The 18,110-nt window shown below is 45.9% G+C and overlaps 1 protein-coding gene across 1 annotated transcript in view; it reads right to left on the reverse strand.

Annotated features, from left to right (window-relative positions):
• The window catches only part of LOC108800287 (neural cell adhesion molecule L1-like), a 219,567-nt gene that overhangs the window by 44,043 nt on the left and 157,414 nt on the right, over nucleotides 1-18,110 (reverse strand). Inside the window, 1 exon segment of the mRNA XM_018572262.1 lies at nucleotides 16,634-16,645. Coding sequence (XP_018427764.1) covers nucleotides 16,634-16,645 — 12 coding nt within the window.

An 18,110-nucleotide genomic window follows, 5' to 3' on the forward strand; every position in this document is an offset into this window, starting at 1 on the left:
GGCAGTTGCCCCAGGAGAAGTCATTGTTGTGGGGCCCAAAGCGACTGCCCCTTGAGATACACATGTGGCACTGTTCTGTTCACTAAGCGATCGGCATCAGATAGTGTTGCTCCACCCCTGCTGTACGCCGCGTAGGGTGACCATGTGATGTCTCACGTAGGGTCCTGTCCCCCTCTGACGTCTCCTCATATCTGCCCTGCAGGAGGAGGACATTGCGCAAGGATGGCTTTTGTCATGCCACACTCTTCATTTAGAAGAGTGAGATGTGACATCCGGACTGAGCTACTGCTATACCACCAGGATTGAGGCAGGTGAGTTGGGCTGCTGGGGTATTGCAAGGGTCACTATTAATAATATGATGGTTTATTTAGTCTTATTATCTATCCGCTTTACTAACAGACCATATTAGGAGATAAGACTAGCAGAGGGTTGTAACATCAGTTAATCAGTATATTCGCACTTCTCTTATTTTGTGGTACTTTGTAACTTTCCATCTTAAATTGTATCTATCCACACTTCCTGTTCTTCTCCGCATGACCAAACTGCCAGTTCTATGACCGTACCCATTGCTTGTTTCTTTGTTTGCAGCTTGTATATAAACCCTGCTTGTGAAACAACAAATTGAACATGTTTAGACCATCTCTAGTGTGTGTGAATGTGTTCCAGGATCCGTCCTAACGAATATTCCTGTGAAGTCCGGTTAAGCAGTCTTGGTTAACCCTTTCAGGTATTGTGTGTCCAATCTTATTATTACGATGCCTGCTGGGCTTCCACTTGCCCACCAGGGCAGTGGCAGAGCAAAAGATTACTGTAAATGAATGAATGAATAAATAAATATATTAATTCATCCACTGGGCCAATCATTTAAAAAAAAATTAAATTCATAAATTGATTTAGTAGACTAGTAGTATTAATATAGATTTCATGTTTCTGTTTATTGTGGGTGTGTATTAAAAATAATAAATATAAATAAATAAATACATGTGGAAGGAAAGCCATGCATAGGGTAGTGCTGATGCCTGCTGGGCTACCACTACACCACCAGGGCAAAGCATTTTAAATGAATAAATTAATTGAATAATCAGTTAATAAATATATAAATTCAACCTCTGCTGGGCCAATCATTTAAAAAAAATGATTTAGTAATATTAATATGACTGATTTTAATTTTTCATTATTAAAGTTTTTTGAAACAAGTCTATGATCTACGTGTGTTTTTTGTGGGGGGTTTTTGGGGATGTTGGGGTGGAGAGTGAAATTGCATGGTGGGGACAGGATGGGTAGGGGGCAGGCCGCCTAACTTAAAGCCGGTGGTAGCAGGGCCGGCGTGCCCAGGGTGGGTGCAAAAAATGCATCTTCGTCGATAGGAGCAGAGCGCTCCTCCATCGGTAGTTCACTACCCCATCCCCCTGCTGGGACTCTGCCTCATCCCCAGCACAGCCATGTGTCAGAGCGAGAGCAGGGTGTGAGAGCGAAAGCAGGGGGAGAGAGCCTGAACACAAAGCAGCCAGCAGCTCTGCCAGCAACAGCCAATCAGATCTGGCTTGGCCATCCAGCCAGGTTCCTGCCCACCCCTTACCATCTGAACATGTGGAGAGGACTTGCAGAGCTCCTACAAGGTTCCTGGTTTTCATGGCAACGTTCTCCGGGGCTGCTGCATACATACTATGGGAATGGCACACGAAAGATACTTATTTTTCTTTATGTAACAGTAAGCTGACCAGTATACATTGTTTTATAACACTAGATGAGGGTCTAAGGTCTGCCGTGCGTTGGTTCTGGTCTGCCACGTCTTTTTTCTGGTGTGAAGTCTGCCGTGTGTTGGTTCGGGTCTGCGATCTGCCGTGTGTTGGGCTCTTCTGTGTGTTGGTTCTGGAAAGCGCTCTGCCATGCGTTGGGCCCTGTCGTGCGTTGGTTCTGGTCTGTGCTCTGCCAGGTGTTGGTTCTGGTCTGCACTCTGCCATGTGTTGGGCTCTGCCGTGTATTGGTTCTGGTCTGCGCTCTGCCATGCGTTTGGCTCTGCCATGTGTTGGTTCTGGTCTGCGCTCTGCCATGCGTTTGGCTCTGCCATTTGTTGGTTCCGGTCTGTGCTCTGCCATGTGTTTGGCTCTGCCGTGTGTTGGTTCTGGTCTGCACTCTGCCATGTGTTGGTTCTGGTCTGTGCTCTGCCATGTGTTTGTTCTGGTCTGTGCTCTGCCATATAGTGAGTTTAACCTACTATTAGCACAGCAACTATGAGTGTGAAAATTTAAATTGAACTAACACTATGGCGCACTATTGCTCATTGGTGTAGGATATTCACTTGGGTTTTTATATTATGTAGGATATTCACTTGAGGCCTATGTTAATGGGATTGATAAGATGTTTGGTGGCACCAGCAGGGCCTTGTATTTGTGATTACATATAAACAATGCAATTGGTGTCAGACAATAAGGCAAGTGATAGCTGAAAGCATTTCAATGGAGATGCAATTGTTCCAGTGTAGATGGGAATCAAGGACCTGTTTGGTAACAACAAGATCAAAGGTTTTTTTTTCTGGTCAACCAATCAGCTTCTTCCACATTTTGGTGAATTAAGAAAATGGGTATATCAAGGAGAGACTGAAATGGGAGAAGGGAAGAAAGGGGGAGTTCAGACTCATGAAGAGAGGCACAGAGGTGCATATATAGATTGGAGATATATGCTGGGTAGTTAGAGTGGGTCCTCATGGAACCTTTATCATCTGAGGTCTAGATATTTTACTCTGTATTACTCTGTTGGACTGTTCCTGTTCATCTGTTTCTTCGATCCAATTAAACGCTACTCTCTGGAAAAGAATTGAGGTTGCCTGGATTTTCACAACGCAGATAAATATAAATACATATATTTGGGTTGATATATATTTATACTTCCCGCCATATATTACGTCACTACACAGATAAGACATAGATGGGCACATGAGGGGTAAAGGGCCGGAGAAGGAATCTCATAGAAGATGACAACGATGAGGAAAGTGCATGACTAGGGGGGCCAGGGCAAGGAAGGTAGGATCACTAACGAAAGCAGCAGATTCGGGTTACACAGTACCTGAGATCCATAGCAAAACAGGGGAATCCCCGGTGGTAGGGGAGAGTCAGTTCCATCCAGATCCGAAGCTGTGAAAATTTATAATTGGCGCCCTGGTGAGGGTGCTTTTGCAACAAAAACTCTGGTAAGAGAAGGTTCAAGGTGATGAGGGGCCCCAATCCAGGCCGGTCCGGCATGCCAGGTCGGCGACGATCCAGGGAAAATGGAAATGCAGGCGGTGGAGAGCCATCAGCTTGAATGCACCATACCAATCTGGGAGCTCAACTAGTGTATGGGTAGTTGAGCACAAAAGCACGACAAGTCGGCTGGCGTAGTAAGGAGAAAGGTGCAGCTCGAGTTGGTAGCCGCTATGCCGAATGGGAACCACCGTCAGTAGATGATGCCGTGGGAGCTGGAGAGATTGCAGCAAGGGATGGAGAGCTCTCCTGTGAGCTCTTGGAGAGATCTTGGAAGAGCTAAATCTCGCTTTTGTGAAGGATGATGCGCGGCTTCTCTCTTGCTCTACAAAGAATGTCTTCCTTCAGAAGAAAAACCATCACGCAGCAAATACCATCCTGTGGCGGGTCAGAGTCTCGACCCCTAGGCCTCAAGGCACGCTGACAGTGCTCCAATGCTACTGGAGATTCTGGAGGCTTGTTGAGAAGTTCGTTGAAGATGTGAAGCAGGATAGGTTCTAGCTGGTCAGGTTTAATGGTCTCCGGGAGCCCTCTCACCCTGATATTGTGGCGATAACCTCGGTTATCGACGTCTTTCAGGTGTACGATGCATCTCCAGCAGGTGACCGTTGTAAACGGAGGTCATCTGTCGCACCTGCCGGATGGCTGAAATATGGCAGCAGGATATATCATCCACAGCGTGAATGCAGTTTGCCAAAGCATGAATGTGTGGATTTAATATCCAGAGCGATCAAATTCAGGTCAGACATGCATGGCATTTGGCCTATAGGAGCTAGCAGATCAGTCCTCTCCTGGCATAGATCATCTGGTATCTCCCGATCAGGGCTGCTGCCAGGAGAGTAGTCAGAAAAGGCCGATGGCGCGTCGGTCCCCACGTGGCTGAGAGAGGAACAGCTCTGGGAGATTACGGGTGAGCTGAGTGCCCAAATCTCGTGGTGGCTTGGTGGCTGGGGTATTCCATCCAGTTATTCCCATGGCACTAAGCGGATGAGGCTCTGCACAAAAAGTGACATCTAAAAGGACATAGCCGCGCTCTTGAATGACTGTGGCAAAAAACTAGGCTTCTGCAAGACTTCACCCTGTACCAAGCTGCCCTCCTAAAATATAATTCCTTCCTCCGTGCTGCCAAACAGACTTATTTTGTCACTCTCCTTAATTCACTCTTATCCAAACCTTGTCAACTCTTTTCTACTTTTAACTCTCTACTATGTCCTCTACCGCCACCACCCAATAACTCAATCACTGCCCAGGACATTGCCATTAATTTCAAAAACAAAATAGAAGCAATTCAGGATCAGATCACCACTGTGCAGTCACCTTCCCCTATTTATTTACCTCCATCACACTTTTTACTTTCCTCTTTTGACCCTGTCACCACAGAGGATGTTACAAAACTTCTCTCTGACCCCCACCTCACCACTTGCCCCCTGGACCCTGTTCCCTCACCACTACTTCGGTCACCCTCTTGCTCTACCCTACACTCTCTTACTCACATTTTCAATCTCTCACTCTCTACTGGCTTCTTTCCCTCCCCTCTGAAGCATGCACTGGTCACCCCCTCTGTGTCCTTGCGCGTCACTAATCTACTAACTGACATATTGGTCTGAATATTGCAACACTTCTTAACCAGTTGACATCCGCGGTGTTAAACCCCCTTCCCATCCAGGCCATTTTTCAGTATTCAGCGCTGCGGTACTTTGACTGACATTTATTCCGTCATGCAGCGCTGTACTGAAATGAATTTTATACACTTTTTTGAGGACAGATAGAGCTTTCATTTGGTGGTATTTATTCACCACTGGGGGTTTTTAACCCGCACCAAAGGATAAAATTCAAAATATCACTTACAAAGCCATCCACAACACTGCCCCCGGCTATATCTCAAACCTTGTCTCAAAGTATCACCCTAACCGTCCGCTCCGCTCATCCCAAGACCTCCTGCTTTCCAGCTCCCTTGTCAACTCCTCCCATGCTCGCCTCCACGACTTCTGTAGAGTCTCTCCAATCCTCTGGAACTCTTTACCCCAACCTGACCGTCTGTCTTCCACCTTGACTCATCTCTTCGGGGAAGCCTCAACCTAACTGCTCAACCATCACGTTCTCAAACAATTCATCCCCACACAGATACCTCCTCATGTATCACTTCCCCCTCCCTTTTAGATTGTAAGTCCTTACGGGCAGGGCCCTCCTTACCTTCTTGTCTTGAATTGTATTGTGATTGTAATGTCTTCCTTATATTGTAAAGCGCTGCACAAACTGTTGGCGCTATATAAATCCTGTATAATAATAAGTGGAAAAAAGGGAGCCCAAGTGTCAGAGGAAAGAGTCTAGGCGTCCATCTTGGTCCAACTTCAGGCCACGCCCCATTTGGAGGGTTTTTAATGTCACAAATGTTGGACACAAATACTGTGCAGTTGAGAAATAAGAAGTAATGTTACATGAACATCACAAGTACACTTTGAAAAAGACTCAAAACAGAAATAAATCTTTGCAGTTAGTTAGCATGACATTTTGGTCATTGCGCAAAAAAAATTGCATTTTGTTACTCACCGTAAAATCCTTTTCTCTGCGTTCATTGAAGGACACAGTGGAGATCTTCAGATCTCGACCATCTGGGTTTTATAGTGCCACCTTCAGGAGTAGGACACTAGGCACAAAACAAAAGCTCAGCCTAGGAGTGGCCCCTGACGGTGGCCAAACCCCCTAACATCTAGTGTCAGCTCAGTTAGTCACAAAGCAGAACAAGGCATTATATAGAAAAAAACCTGGCACAGCACAACAACCAAGGGGGTGGGTACTGTGTCCTTCAATGAGCGCAGATAAAATTATTTTATGGTGAGTACAAATATCATATTTTCTCTTGTGTTCATTGAACGATAGAGTGGAGATATTCAGATCTTGACTAACTGGGACGTCCCGAAGCAGTAAAACTGAGGGGTGGAAAAAAAATACCCCTTAATGCAGTACAAGCACAAAAACAGCCTAAGGTTCCCTAACACATCCCGATAGAGGCATACAGACCATGGAGAGTCTCCATGTCACCAAGAATCCCACAAGATTATTGAGAAGACAACGAAACACATATTTAAAACAGAGCAGATGTCGCCCCCCCCCGCCCCCCACCAATTGCAACAGTCCCATAACTCAAGAGTAAATGTTCCTATTTTAACAAAAACAGAAAACCAGCATGCCCTGGAATGAGAATGTCAGTGTGAAGTAAAACAAAATGCTGCTCTGAAAGGAACAAGGAAAGACTCTGGAACCAGAACCATCTGAAGTAAGCCAAGATTTGTCCCACTGAGAAGCCCTGGGCGAAGGCCAACAACCTCAATCAAGATTAGAATGCTCAACATGCCCATGTTTGTTTGCAAGAAAAGGCTTCCTAATCAAGAGTATAGTTACCCCAAGATCGCCCCAACATCTCCACCCTGCATAATCATATGTAAGCGGCAACCTAGGTACTAGGTTCTGGAATACAACTGTAAGACACCACCCTTGGACTCAAACAAAAAAGGCCAAGTCAGTCCACATGATTAAACCCCCCCCCCATGCGGAAAAAACAGCAGGCAGAGCTGGAACACATGGGCCTGATCAAAACAGAAACCCATTACCTAGCCAGCAAAGCCAGACAATTGGTTTCACCCATCGAGCGAGTTGCACAGAAGCTAAAGCAACGGCAAGCGGAATCCCAAGAAAAGCACTCAGAAAATAATAGGAAGCCAAAAGCCAGCCACTGACCAAAAACAACTGCAACAACAGGCATCCAAAACGTCTCCCTATCCCACCAGGTTAACCACCTGCCATGAAAGTGGAGAAGCCTTACCATCCCAGGACAGCAGATTGAGGCTGGACAAAAAGGGTCAGATCAGGATACAAACTGGATTCTATTCAAAAGCACAGAGGGCTCCGACATTTGCAGAATCGTCTTTTATTTCAATTGACAGTTAAAAAAAAATAACACTCACAAGAATTGCAGTAAAAAGAGCGTGTTAATCCTTCAATATGATGTAGGAAATATCCCATAGAGAAGACGCCGATACGCTAGTTGGCATGATGCAAAACTTCTGTGCTTAAGCCGTAAGCACAGAAGTTTAACCTTGAGGCGGCATGCCAGCTAGCCGATCGGCGTCTTGTGTGTTGAACATTTTATATGGGATATATGGGCCATCAGATTGAAGGATTAACACTCTCTTTTTACTGCACTTCTTGTGAGTATGTTTTTATTAATTGTCAATTGAAATAAAAGACGATTCATCACATGTCAGGGCGCTCTGTGCTTTTGTTTTAGAATCTAAGCCAAGGTTCCCTAGTCGTTTGGAAGAGCAGCACGGTGTGTGAGGGTCATTTTTATGTTACCTCTATGGGGAGAAAGTCGGCCTATTAGCTGTCACAAATGCTGGGTATCTAGTATTGTTTGAAAAGGATACAAACTGACCGAAAAAGAAGCAATTGAATAGAGTGTAGCACTGAAATGGAAAAAAACACTCTGACTAGAGACCCAGCAATTCCAAGAGATAAGTCAAGTCAACGCAGTGACTGAATGTAAACAACCCAACAAGACCAGGATAATAGAGTTCGATGTCCAAGACAATGAGGACAAAACACCCATACCCCATCTGAGGTCCTGCCCATTCTCCCAGACAGAGAATGTCATGAAGAGGCTTAGAAGCCGACCAAAAACCAGAGCACCAGACTGCAAAGACTAAAACAGACCCAGGGAATTCCAGGAAGGACTACTATAAGTAGACCCAAGATGAGATGGAACCCCCTAAAGGTGCAGGATGCTTGTAGACAAATAAACCAGTATGGAGACCGGAGCATAAAAGGCACAACCCAAGGCCGCAAACAAAATGCAATCTTGTAGCCCATGGAACTCTCTTCTATACACAGGCAGCCAGAAGCCAGCTACGGAAGGAACCACAAGAGTTGGAAGACAGTCCCCACCCCAGGAGGAGGGATAGCCCCACAGGCTAAATATTTGGTGAGAACACTGAACCCAAATTCCTGAGAGTCAAGGACCTGACCCAGGAGGCTGAGGCCTGAGAGAGAGAGACAGGAAAGATGAAGTCCATCAGCAAGGGCGTAACCAGCATATGCCAGAACAAAGAACACACTCACTCTCAGAGACACCCAAAAAGAAGGTGTCCAGAACAAACCAGAAAACGCTGTCCCTAAAAGTACAGACTGCAAAACTAAGTCTGCAGTCTAAATCTGTACCCCAACAGCGTTACGACCACCAAAACCGACGTAGTAGGAAAATACAGGCAAGAAGCCAGTAGCTAACATACCAGAAAGAGGCCAAATGCAGTATGAACAGGGAAACAGCCTGCACCGCCAACACACTCTTCCGGGTCCCTAATCAGCCACTCAAAAAGAGAGGCAAAAAAAATCACAAACAAACAGACCCTGACCTGGGACCCAGGACCCCAAACATGTAAAACTAGTAAAGCAACCCCCTGCCATACAGCGAGAACAGCCCACGCTAAAAGTAGGTTGTCCCCATAAGACACATGTCACCATACACACAGTAGATGAGGACAACGGGCAGCGTCCCACCAACTCCAAAAGATGAAGAAAAAGGACGGTTATACCAGCATACGCAGCAGAAAAATAACAAAAAAAGGGGGCCATAAAGGAGGCCAACCGGGGATGGGTATAGTAATTGCATGCAGAAGGACTGCCTGACACTAGAGTATGTTGCATGTCAGGACCCAGATCTGAACCCAGGACCATGCTGTGTCTGGTGATGGCTCTTACTGCTGAGCCACCTAAAATGCCAACAGGGCTACAGAACCACATAACCTAAGTTACAAACAAGTAGGGAACAAATGGAAAAGTTCCCAAATACCAGCACCCAGAAACGGTGTCCTTGGCAGTACCCCAGTCTGCCAAGCCCGAGCAGAGTAAAAATAATCTTCATAGCACAGATTTGCCGAGAGCAAACCCCTACACAGTTGCCTTTCTCAGAAGGAAAATTAGATCCAGAACAGACACACTGTGTCCTGGATGCCTGAATGGAGCACATAGCTCCATACCTACAGACAGCTGCTGGGCTGTCTGCTGACTGCATCAAAGCATTCACTCTCTCGCTACCATGAACCTTGCAACACAGGCGTAAAGTGATACCATGGAAGGGCGGAAGCGACAGCACAGAAGGCCAAAAAAGCATGCCAAAAAGCGGCCACCCCCAGTGGTGGACAGAGCTCGAACCTGATACAAAAGTTCAACAAGGACAGCAAATCTCCTTTGCAAACAGACCACATGAGCTGAAAAGAAGGCATGCTATAACCACACAAGATAGAATGACTGCCACCCAGCAACCAGGGCCCCCTCTGCCGCTTGGTCATGCAGTAAGGACACAGGGGTCCTCCTCACCTGGGAAAGGGAACCAGAGATGTGCAGCAACCAGAGTACAAGCCTGCAGACATCCTGCAAGACCCTAATAAGGACGCCTGGAAAGGGCGTCACCAGGGAAGTCCCATTCAAATATGGAGGCCGCAGCTTCTGCCCACAGTAGGACAGGAGGCGGGTCCCCAGGTATGAGCCAGCCCAACTGCGAAGGACGTGAACCCATGGCAGGATAAAATAAACTGGCCCCAAGTAAAAGGTGACCAGAAAAAACAGAAGCGGCCTCCATAACATAGGAGCCGTGGTTTCTGGCAGCAGCAGGCCACCAACCACAGTCTAAATGGCCAGCAAGTCCGACCGCATGGTGAGGAAACCCATAGCAAAAGCTTGGAAGCAGACATCGGCCATGTTAAAAAGAGTCCAACCAACTGTCAGCCACCCCCCCCTTCACCAATGCCTAGACTCCCCCATTACCACAAAAATGGATGCAGGAATGACCCCGAAAGAGAGAAACCTCCAGAGTCACTGGGGATGCAAGCTCAGAGTGAAAATGCACAATCTCTTCATGGATTGAGGACTCCACAGCACCCCCAGCAAAAATGCAGGCAGTCCAATACACCAAGAACCAGGAGGGGGAGACAGCCACAATGATAAAGTGCTCAATGAAACGTGGAAGAGACAGCAGGAGGGGCATGCTGATCGAAGAACCAACATCAAAATCAGAATGGCAGCCGCAGCACCGGCCGCAGAAGGCCACAAGCCACTGCCTCAATTAATCAGCAGCCCAACCGCAAGGTGTGGAACCCCAGGAGGAAACCCACACCCCCGTGCCTCAAGCCAGCAAGCGAGAGTGAAACATGTAAGGACATAAGCCCAATGTAAAAATGACGGCCATATCCTCACCTTGTCAGGACAGTCGGAGGAAGTGACGCACTGGACATGACAGCACAGAGGACCATCCACATAACAGGGCAGCTTATTGGATTTGGCCCCCACCCCTTCGCACTACAGCAGTGTGAGAAAATTACGTCACCAGAAGCGCCACCACCGGAAGTACCACCCAGGAAGTGACGTCACATTAGGACATAAGCCCAAAGTAAAAATTATGGCCACGACTTCCGGGCCCAGTAGGCCGAAGCCGCTGCTTCAATTGTCAGCCAGCACAACCACATGGTGCGTGCACCAGTGGGATAGAACGCGGCCGAGGTGAGGGGGGGGGCAGGGGCTAGCCCAGGAAGCTGTTGGGCACCAAGCCCTGACTGGGGCATAACAGCACAACTCGCAAGAGCAACGAAAAAGGTGCTATACCCCAATAAACATACAGCCCTGCAACAGAGCCACCATGTCCCCATTCTAACACAGGGACTGAGAGGAAAGTCAGCCGATCACGGCTGAATCACGAATCTTGAAGGCAAAGAAGTACCTCCCCAATGACAGGTCGCCTCGGGGGACACTGTGACAAACCAACAAGTCACTTGATCATATGTCTAAAAGACAGAAGAAAAAAAAAGAAAACTACCCTGCACAAAGAAGGGAACTAAGATTCCTAACAGGGAGCTTGGGTCCTAATTTCTTGACACTAGGCAAAAAACAGAGTTGGCTCTAGCTGTTAGGGGGTTTGGCCACCGTCAGGGGCCACCCTAGGCTGAGCTTTTGTTTTGTGCCTAGTGTCCTACTCCTGAAGGAGGCGCTATAAAACCCAGTTGGTCAAGATCTGAATATCTCCACTGTGTCCTTCAGTGAACAAAAGAAAAACTTTGATTATTAATAATAAACATAGACATGTCAGGGGTAAAATGCTATGATTTAGAAATACTTATACTTGCAGAGCATTCACTTCCTGCTTTGAAAGGGCAAAATGACTTCAGTTTGCCAAAGCAATGCACACTGGGATTGCTTTGTCATAAGCAGAGCATTGCTGAGAAATCTCATCTGTAATCTCATGAGATCTCAGGGAAAGGCATTTTCCTCCCATGAAATGATTTTCATGGTCACATGTCTAGTCACATGTGCCAGAAATCCAAAAAGTAAAACGAGAGTTAGTAATCTGCCCTTAGTAAACATGGCCAATGCCAGAAGACTGGGAAGGAAAAGAGAAATAAGGTATGCAAAGAATACAAAGCCTGCAATTATCTAGAAGTCTGTTTGTAGATTGTCCTTACTAAACATTTCTAAAAGGCGTGTTTGTTATTTTACAGATAAGGGTAAAAGTCTGCTTTAAGGTTCCAATAAATGTGCAGTGGTAAATGAACAGCATATGCAAAAGTACATCACCCCCTCCAAGCATCAGAATGCTCAACATCACATATTTTATACCTTCCTATGCAAAAGACTTTTGCTGGTTTCTATACATGCCTGTTCATACAAATCATTGTCCATTTTGGGAAGACTCTAGTTACTATAACATTATTTCTTGCTTGCATCCAAACTTCTGTTTGATATTCATGCCCTTTTGGCCTGGTCTCATATCTTGGGCAAACTTCCAAACTGTTGGTAATATTACTCAGCAGCCTCATCTCAATCACTTATATAGCCCATCCAATTTGTAATTTAATAATGTTCTCCAGTTTCTAGCAGTTGTCATCCCTTATGCTGATATGTTTATCTGATGATATTAATGCTGATATTGCAGTACACATGAGCACATTAGTCGATAAATTACATGCAGGTGTACCTGGAGGTAGCCAACTCCTCCTAATAAGGTGCAGGGACGCAAGTGAATACCTCCATGACATTGCTGGTAAATGTGAATACCTCCATTACATTGCTGGCCAGTAAAGGTGCCCATACATCGTACGAAAATCGTGCAGTGTATGGAAGGCGTGCGACCGTTTCTACTGTATGGTCACACAACTTTTGTATTTCGAGCATGTTCGAAAACCAGCCGAAAATCGTACGATTTTCGGCTGGTTTGAATCATGATCGTGAGATAACTGCCACACAGGCCGGTGTGCGCAAGCGCACACTGCCCGTTCAGCATTGCGGTTATCGGAAGCCCGCCCTTCAGAGAGGCGGGCTTGCGTTGATTGCAAGTACGATCTGCCTGTCCAAGATGGGCAGATCGTACGTTTTTAAAATTACTTTACAACCCTCGCAAGACTTCTGTCTTGCGAGGGTTGTATAGTGTATGGCCACCTTAAGAATATCTCCGTTACATTGCTGGTCAATGTCAATACCTCCATTACATTGCTGGTCAATGTGAATACCTCCGTTACATTGCTGGTCAGTAAGAATATCTGTTACATTGCTGGTCAATGTGAATACTCTGTTACATTGCTGGTCAGTGAGAATACCTCCATTACATTGCTGGTTAGTGTGAATACCTCCATTGCATTGCTGGTCAATGTGAATACCTCCATTGCATTGCTGGTCAATGTGAATACCTCCATTACATTGCTGGGTAATAAGAATATCTCCATTACATTGCTGGTCAATGTGAATACCTCCAATACATTGCTGGTCAATGTCAATACCTCCATTACATTGCTGGTCAGTGTTAATTTGATTTTGAGTTTGACATTTTTCAACCTGCCCCAAGGAAGAAAAAAACGTGCTCAGTGGCCCCCAGGCCATTTGAGTTTGAGACACCTGGCTTACAGTCCTCCCATTCTGACTGGGGCCATGCGATGTTGGGAAAGACAAGTAAGGGGGGAGATGTGTCCCTCCCTGTGTTGTCAGCATTTGCTGGGAAAGTCTTGGCTGCCTGTCTGGAGTGATTTACAGACACAGAGCAGCCAATGTGTTCCCTCCTTTCATGTAGAATCAGCCTTGGCTGAGACCAGTGTGGAGGTGAGTGAGAGCACAGGACACTGAGTGCCAAAAGAGCTGCAAATAAAGTGCAACTTTGGCAGCTGGGTGACAAGGGAAGTAAGCATGGGCAGAATAAGTGAGCAAATAAAATAATACCTAGAATACCATCATTCATAATATACTGTATGAACTGAAATGAAGGAATGCATTAAGATAAGCCATTTTGACGTATGGCATGCTGCTCTCTTATCAAAAGAGTGTGGCAAGTGCCAAATATAATAGGGATGTGCTAGCAGTGACAATGCACAATTAAACATTGTCTTATATGAAACTTTTATTTTACACAATAAATACACTACATTTACAAGTTTATCTACTGTGAAAAGATACCTTGTAGTATTCACAGTTTGAGAGGGTGCATTAACTCTAGTGCATTTGAAAACTAATATTGTCTATGGCTACTAATCAGAGGCCAGATTTGATTCTTCTGAGCAAATGGAAACATACACCCCAATAGGCACACAATTTTTTTTCCAAAATCATTTTAATACATGTCACCAGGTGTATACATTCTAATACAATGGAAGAATGTATTATTTTAGTTTTGCCTAGCTAAACATATCATTTCATTTGATTTGGCATGATTTATTCCTAATAGCTTTCAGTTTATAAAGAGTATATGGGTATTTTCACTTATAAAGAACAAACAATAATTTCTGGTGAAATTACATCAAAACCCAAATAAGGTGGATCTTATTTCTTATGAATAGATTGCATATCCAGTCCAGCCGATGGTGAAATGCGAGGAGGCGGCCAGCCCCCGCAGTGCAGGAGGAGGTCTGGCCCTAGCACAACATGGTCCCAGCATTGCCGCTTCAGTGGCTTCGAGACAGGCTGGGGCTCCATCACCTCCCTCCTCTTCTGATGTCGGACATCACATCACTTCCAGCCAGTTCGGCGGCAGAGGAGGTCAGGTGTACAGGCACCCGGAGCAGGTAAGGGGAGCTGGGAGGGAGATGCAGCCCTGACCAGCCCATCTGAGACCCCTCCAGAGCACACCATAGTGTCTCAGATGGGCTGTGCAGCATCTATTGTGGGCTCTGCAGGGTCACTCTCAGGTGGGTCCTGTGTCCAGCGCGTCACTAAGCCCTGCGTCCAGCGCGTCACTAAGCCCTGCGTCCAGCAGGTCACTAAGACCTGCGTCCAGCGAGTCACTAAGTTTAGAGTCCAGCGCATCACTAAGCCCAGAGTCCAGCGTATCACTAAGCCCTGCGTCCAACGCGTCACTAAGCCCCGCATCCAGCGCGTCACTAAGACCCGCGTCCAGCGCATCACTAAGTCCCGCCTCCAGCATGTCACTAAGCCCTGCGTCCCGTGCGTCACTGTCAGAGCACAATGAAACCCAGACAAGCAAAAGGTGCTAGTTAAAGTATTTATTAAGAACAGTGTCCACAGGAGCAAGCAGAATCATAAACCATAACAAGCCAGAGTCAGAAGCCGGAGTGGGTAGTCGTCCAAGCCAGGTCAGGAACACAGAGATCAGCGTCGTCAGGAACAAGCCCGGAGCAGGAGCCAGAGGAGAACGTGAGCCAGGATTGGGTCATACACAGAATCAGGATACTCAGAGCAGCAGGAATGCACTAGCAGGAAGACAAGGGCAAGGTCAGACTGGACTGAGTGGTTTATATATAGTGAGTGGGGTGACATCATCACTCAGAGACAGGATACTTCCATCTGACTCTCTCAGATGATGATCTCCTGCCTGGCCATAAGAGGGAGCCTGGGAGTAGTGAGCCATTGCTCCAGAGTCTGATGGCAAAAAGGAAACACAGGTGAGTAAAGCGGCAGCCAAGCCAGAATGCTGAAAACCAGTAAAGTCACTAAGCCCCGCGTCCAGCATGTCACTAAGCCACGAGTCCATGGGGTCACGAAGCCCCGAGTCCATGGGGTCAGGAAGCCCCAGGTCCATGAAGCCCCGAGTCCATGGGGTCACGAAGCCCCGAGTCCATGGGGTCACGAAGCCCCGATCCCATGGGGTCACGAAGCCCAGAGCCCATGGGGTCACGAAGCCCAGAGTCCATGGGGTCACGAAGCCCAGAGCCCACGGGGTCACGAAGCCCAGAGTACACGGGGTCACGAAGCCCAGAGTCCATGGGGTCACGAAGCCCAGAGTCCATGGGGTCACGAAGCCCAGAGTCCATGGGGTCACAAAATCCTTGCGTCCAGCAGGGTCATGAAATCCCTGCGTCCAGCAAGGTCACGAAATCCTTGCGTCCAGCAGGGTCACGAAATCCCTGCGTCCAGCGGGTCGCGAAATCAATGCGTCCAGCAGGTCGCGAAATCCCTACGTCCAGCGGGTCACAAAATCCCTGCGTCCAGTGGGTCACAAAATCCCTTCGTCCAGCGGGTCACTAATCCCTGCGTTCAGTGGGTCACTAAGCCCTGAGTCAAATTCATATACTGTTCTGCATTGCTGTATAAATGTATTGCTGGGATTTGTAGTCCCCCTACAAGCTGGTGCCATTATGCATTAGAGTGTAAGCTCGTCTGTACAGAGACTGATGCGACTGGCTCAGTTTTCTCTGTACAGCACTGTGGTATATGTCAGAGCTATATAAATGTATAATAACAGTGTGACTGGCTCAGTGAGGCGGCGGTGCGCCGGGGCGGGTGGGCCTAAAGGCAGGTCCACACCATTTTCCAGACCATATCTGGTCCGGAAAACAGTGTGAACCTGCCGCAGTTTCAGTGCATTCCACTGGTCTGGAACGGACTGCGCTGATGTCAACAGAGGCCAGAAATAGCATCGGGAGACATTAGGATGCATATTGAGTCCGGAAACAATCTGGTCTGGTACGGTAATCTGGATGTGGTGTGAATGGGCCCTAAAGCATATAAGGGGACCCAAAATTTCTGATGGCTGCCCTGCTCCCTTCCAAACTTGACATTTAATATAAAGATGTTGTTGGGTTTATTCATTTATTGGCTTCTTTTTTTCTCTAAGTCTATTAAGTCTTTTTTTTTTCTCAGAAAAAGATCTTGTTGAAAACAAAATAGTTGCAGGTTTTTTCGATGTCCCTAAGATCAAGGTGGTCATTTATGATGAGTGTCACAAAGGCTGGTGTGCGGAAGGCAATCTATATATTAAACAATGACTTTGTTGTAACTTATGAAAATCAAAGTAACACAGCACCAAATGGATGTAAAGCTAATTAATTCAACACCCATCAGCATCAGCGTATCCCCTGTGTCCTCACTTTAAAAAGAGACTTTACCACATGAGAGCAGCTTACCTCTCCAGAGATCTGATGGGCAGCAGGGACAAAAGAGTGGAGAATGAATGCATAAGGACAAGCATACAGTACCAATCACACATATGGAAATAGTGTACATGGGCACGATACCCACAGCTACTTCCAAACACATAAATTACATCATATACTGCTTCTTTTTTAGAAGCACATTGTTATGTTTTCATTAAAAAGATTACTTTTTTGAACATTACTGTTTTTTAGAGCGCTTGTCTTTTTTTTATTTAATTGATAAATGTGTTGACTGAAATATTAGATGTTCTTGTTCCTTCTATCTGCTGTCAGCAGAACTCTGAACTCTGAAAAGTGATAGATGCCAATGTATAACATACAGCTGGGCATAAAGATTCCCGTGTCCTCCTCTGGTGTGGCCATTAGCAGGTGTCTGGGATTCGGGGTAGATACAAATAATGTTTGCATAATAATCTTACACCCGAGTTTCTATAAAATGTTTCTATTCATTTTTGTTAAGCAACTTTCCATCACAGTATCAGTTTTATTTGTACGATGTGCATTAAAAACATGTAAACAAAGTTGAATGAAAACATTTTTTATGTAGCTTAGTTGAACTTTTTAATATGTGTTTCCCATGTATTTACATTGACTTGCACAGAGAAATAAAAGCAAATTACAAATTCATCCAAAAATAGTATTAACATTTGTGATTTTCCCAGAAAGGGCAAAACAAGAGGTGCACTTTAACTTAACCCTCCCCAGACAAATATAGTAACTTCTCTTTTGCTATTTTGTCATTCATTCTTTCAGCTGGGAACAAAGAAAAGTCCTGAGTAGGCTGCGAGTGGCTGGAGAGAGCTATGGACTTCCCATGTGACAAGGGCTGATTGGCCCAGTGCTTGTCACATAGAGTGAGTAACATGCTCCTCAATAGCCAAAAGTGCCAGGTGTTTCCTTAATTTCCCTGTGCTAATCAGAGTGGCAGAGGAGTGAAGAAAATTGGATGTTTGAACTTAAAGTTTCTTGGAGGTTATTGAGGCACACAGGATTTAGAGACAATTATTATATTATACTGCCACCTAAAGGAGGATTTGGACACTGGCAAACAAACAAAAAATAAATAGTGATCAGTAAAACATCTCCCATGTCCAGCATGCCTCAGTTTTGTAGAAAAGCAATACTAGGAACATGATTACACGGTGTGTCTCTAAAAAAACTCCAAGAAATTGAGTTTACGGTAAGTACCCAAAATAGGATTTTTAACTTACCCTAAAAATCCTTTTCTCAGGGTACAATACAGAATGCATGACAGAATTCAGGAACTTAGGGTTATGCTGCTGCCTTCAGGAGATTGGAAACTGGCAATAGAAAGCTGAAAAAGCCCAATATAACCCATCCCATTCACAGAAAGCCTCAGTTTTGTAGCAAGCAGTAATAGGAGTGGGCCAAGAACAGAGAACTATATCCTGTAATGTATTCCAAGTGAAGGACTTTACAGCTAAGA

The sequence above is a fragment of the Nanorana parkeri genome, unplaced genomic scaffold (genome assembly GCF_000935625.1).
Source record: "Nanorana parkeri isolate BGI_ZX_2015 unplaced genomic scaffold, ASM93562v1 scaffold1981, whole genome shotgun sequence".
NCBI classification, from domain to species: domain Eukaryota; kingdom Metazoa; phylum Chordata; class Amphibia; order Anura; family Dicroglossidae; genus Nanorana; species Nanorana parkeri.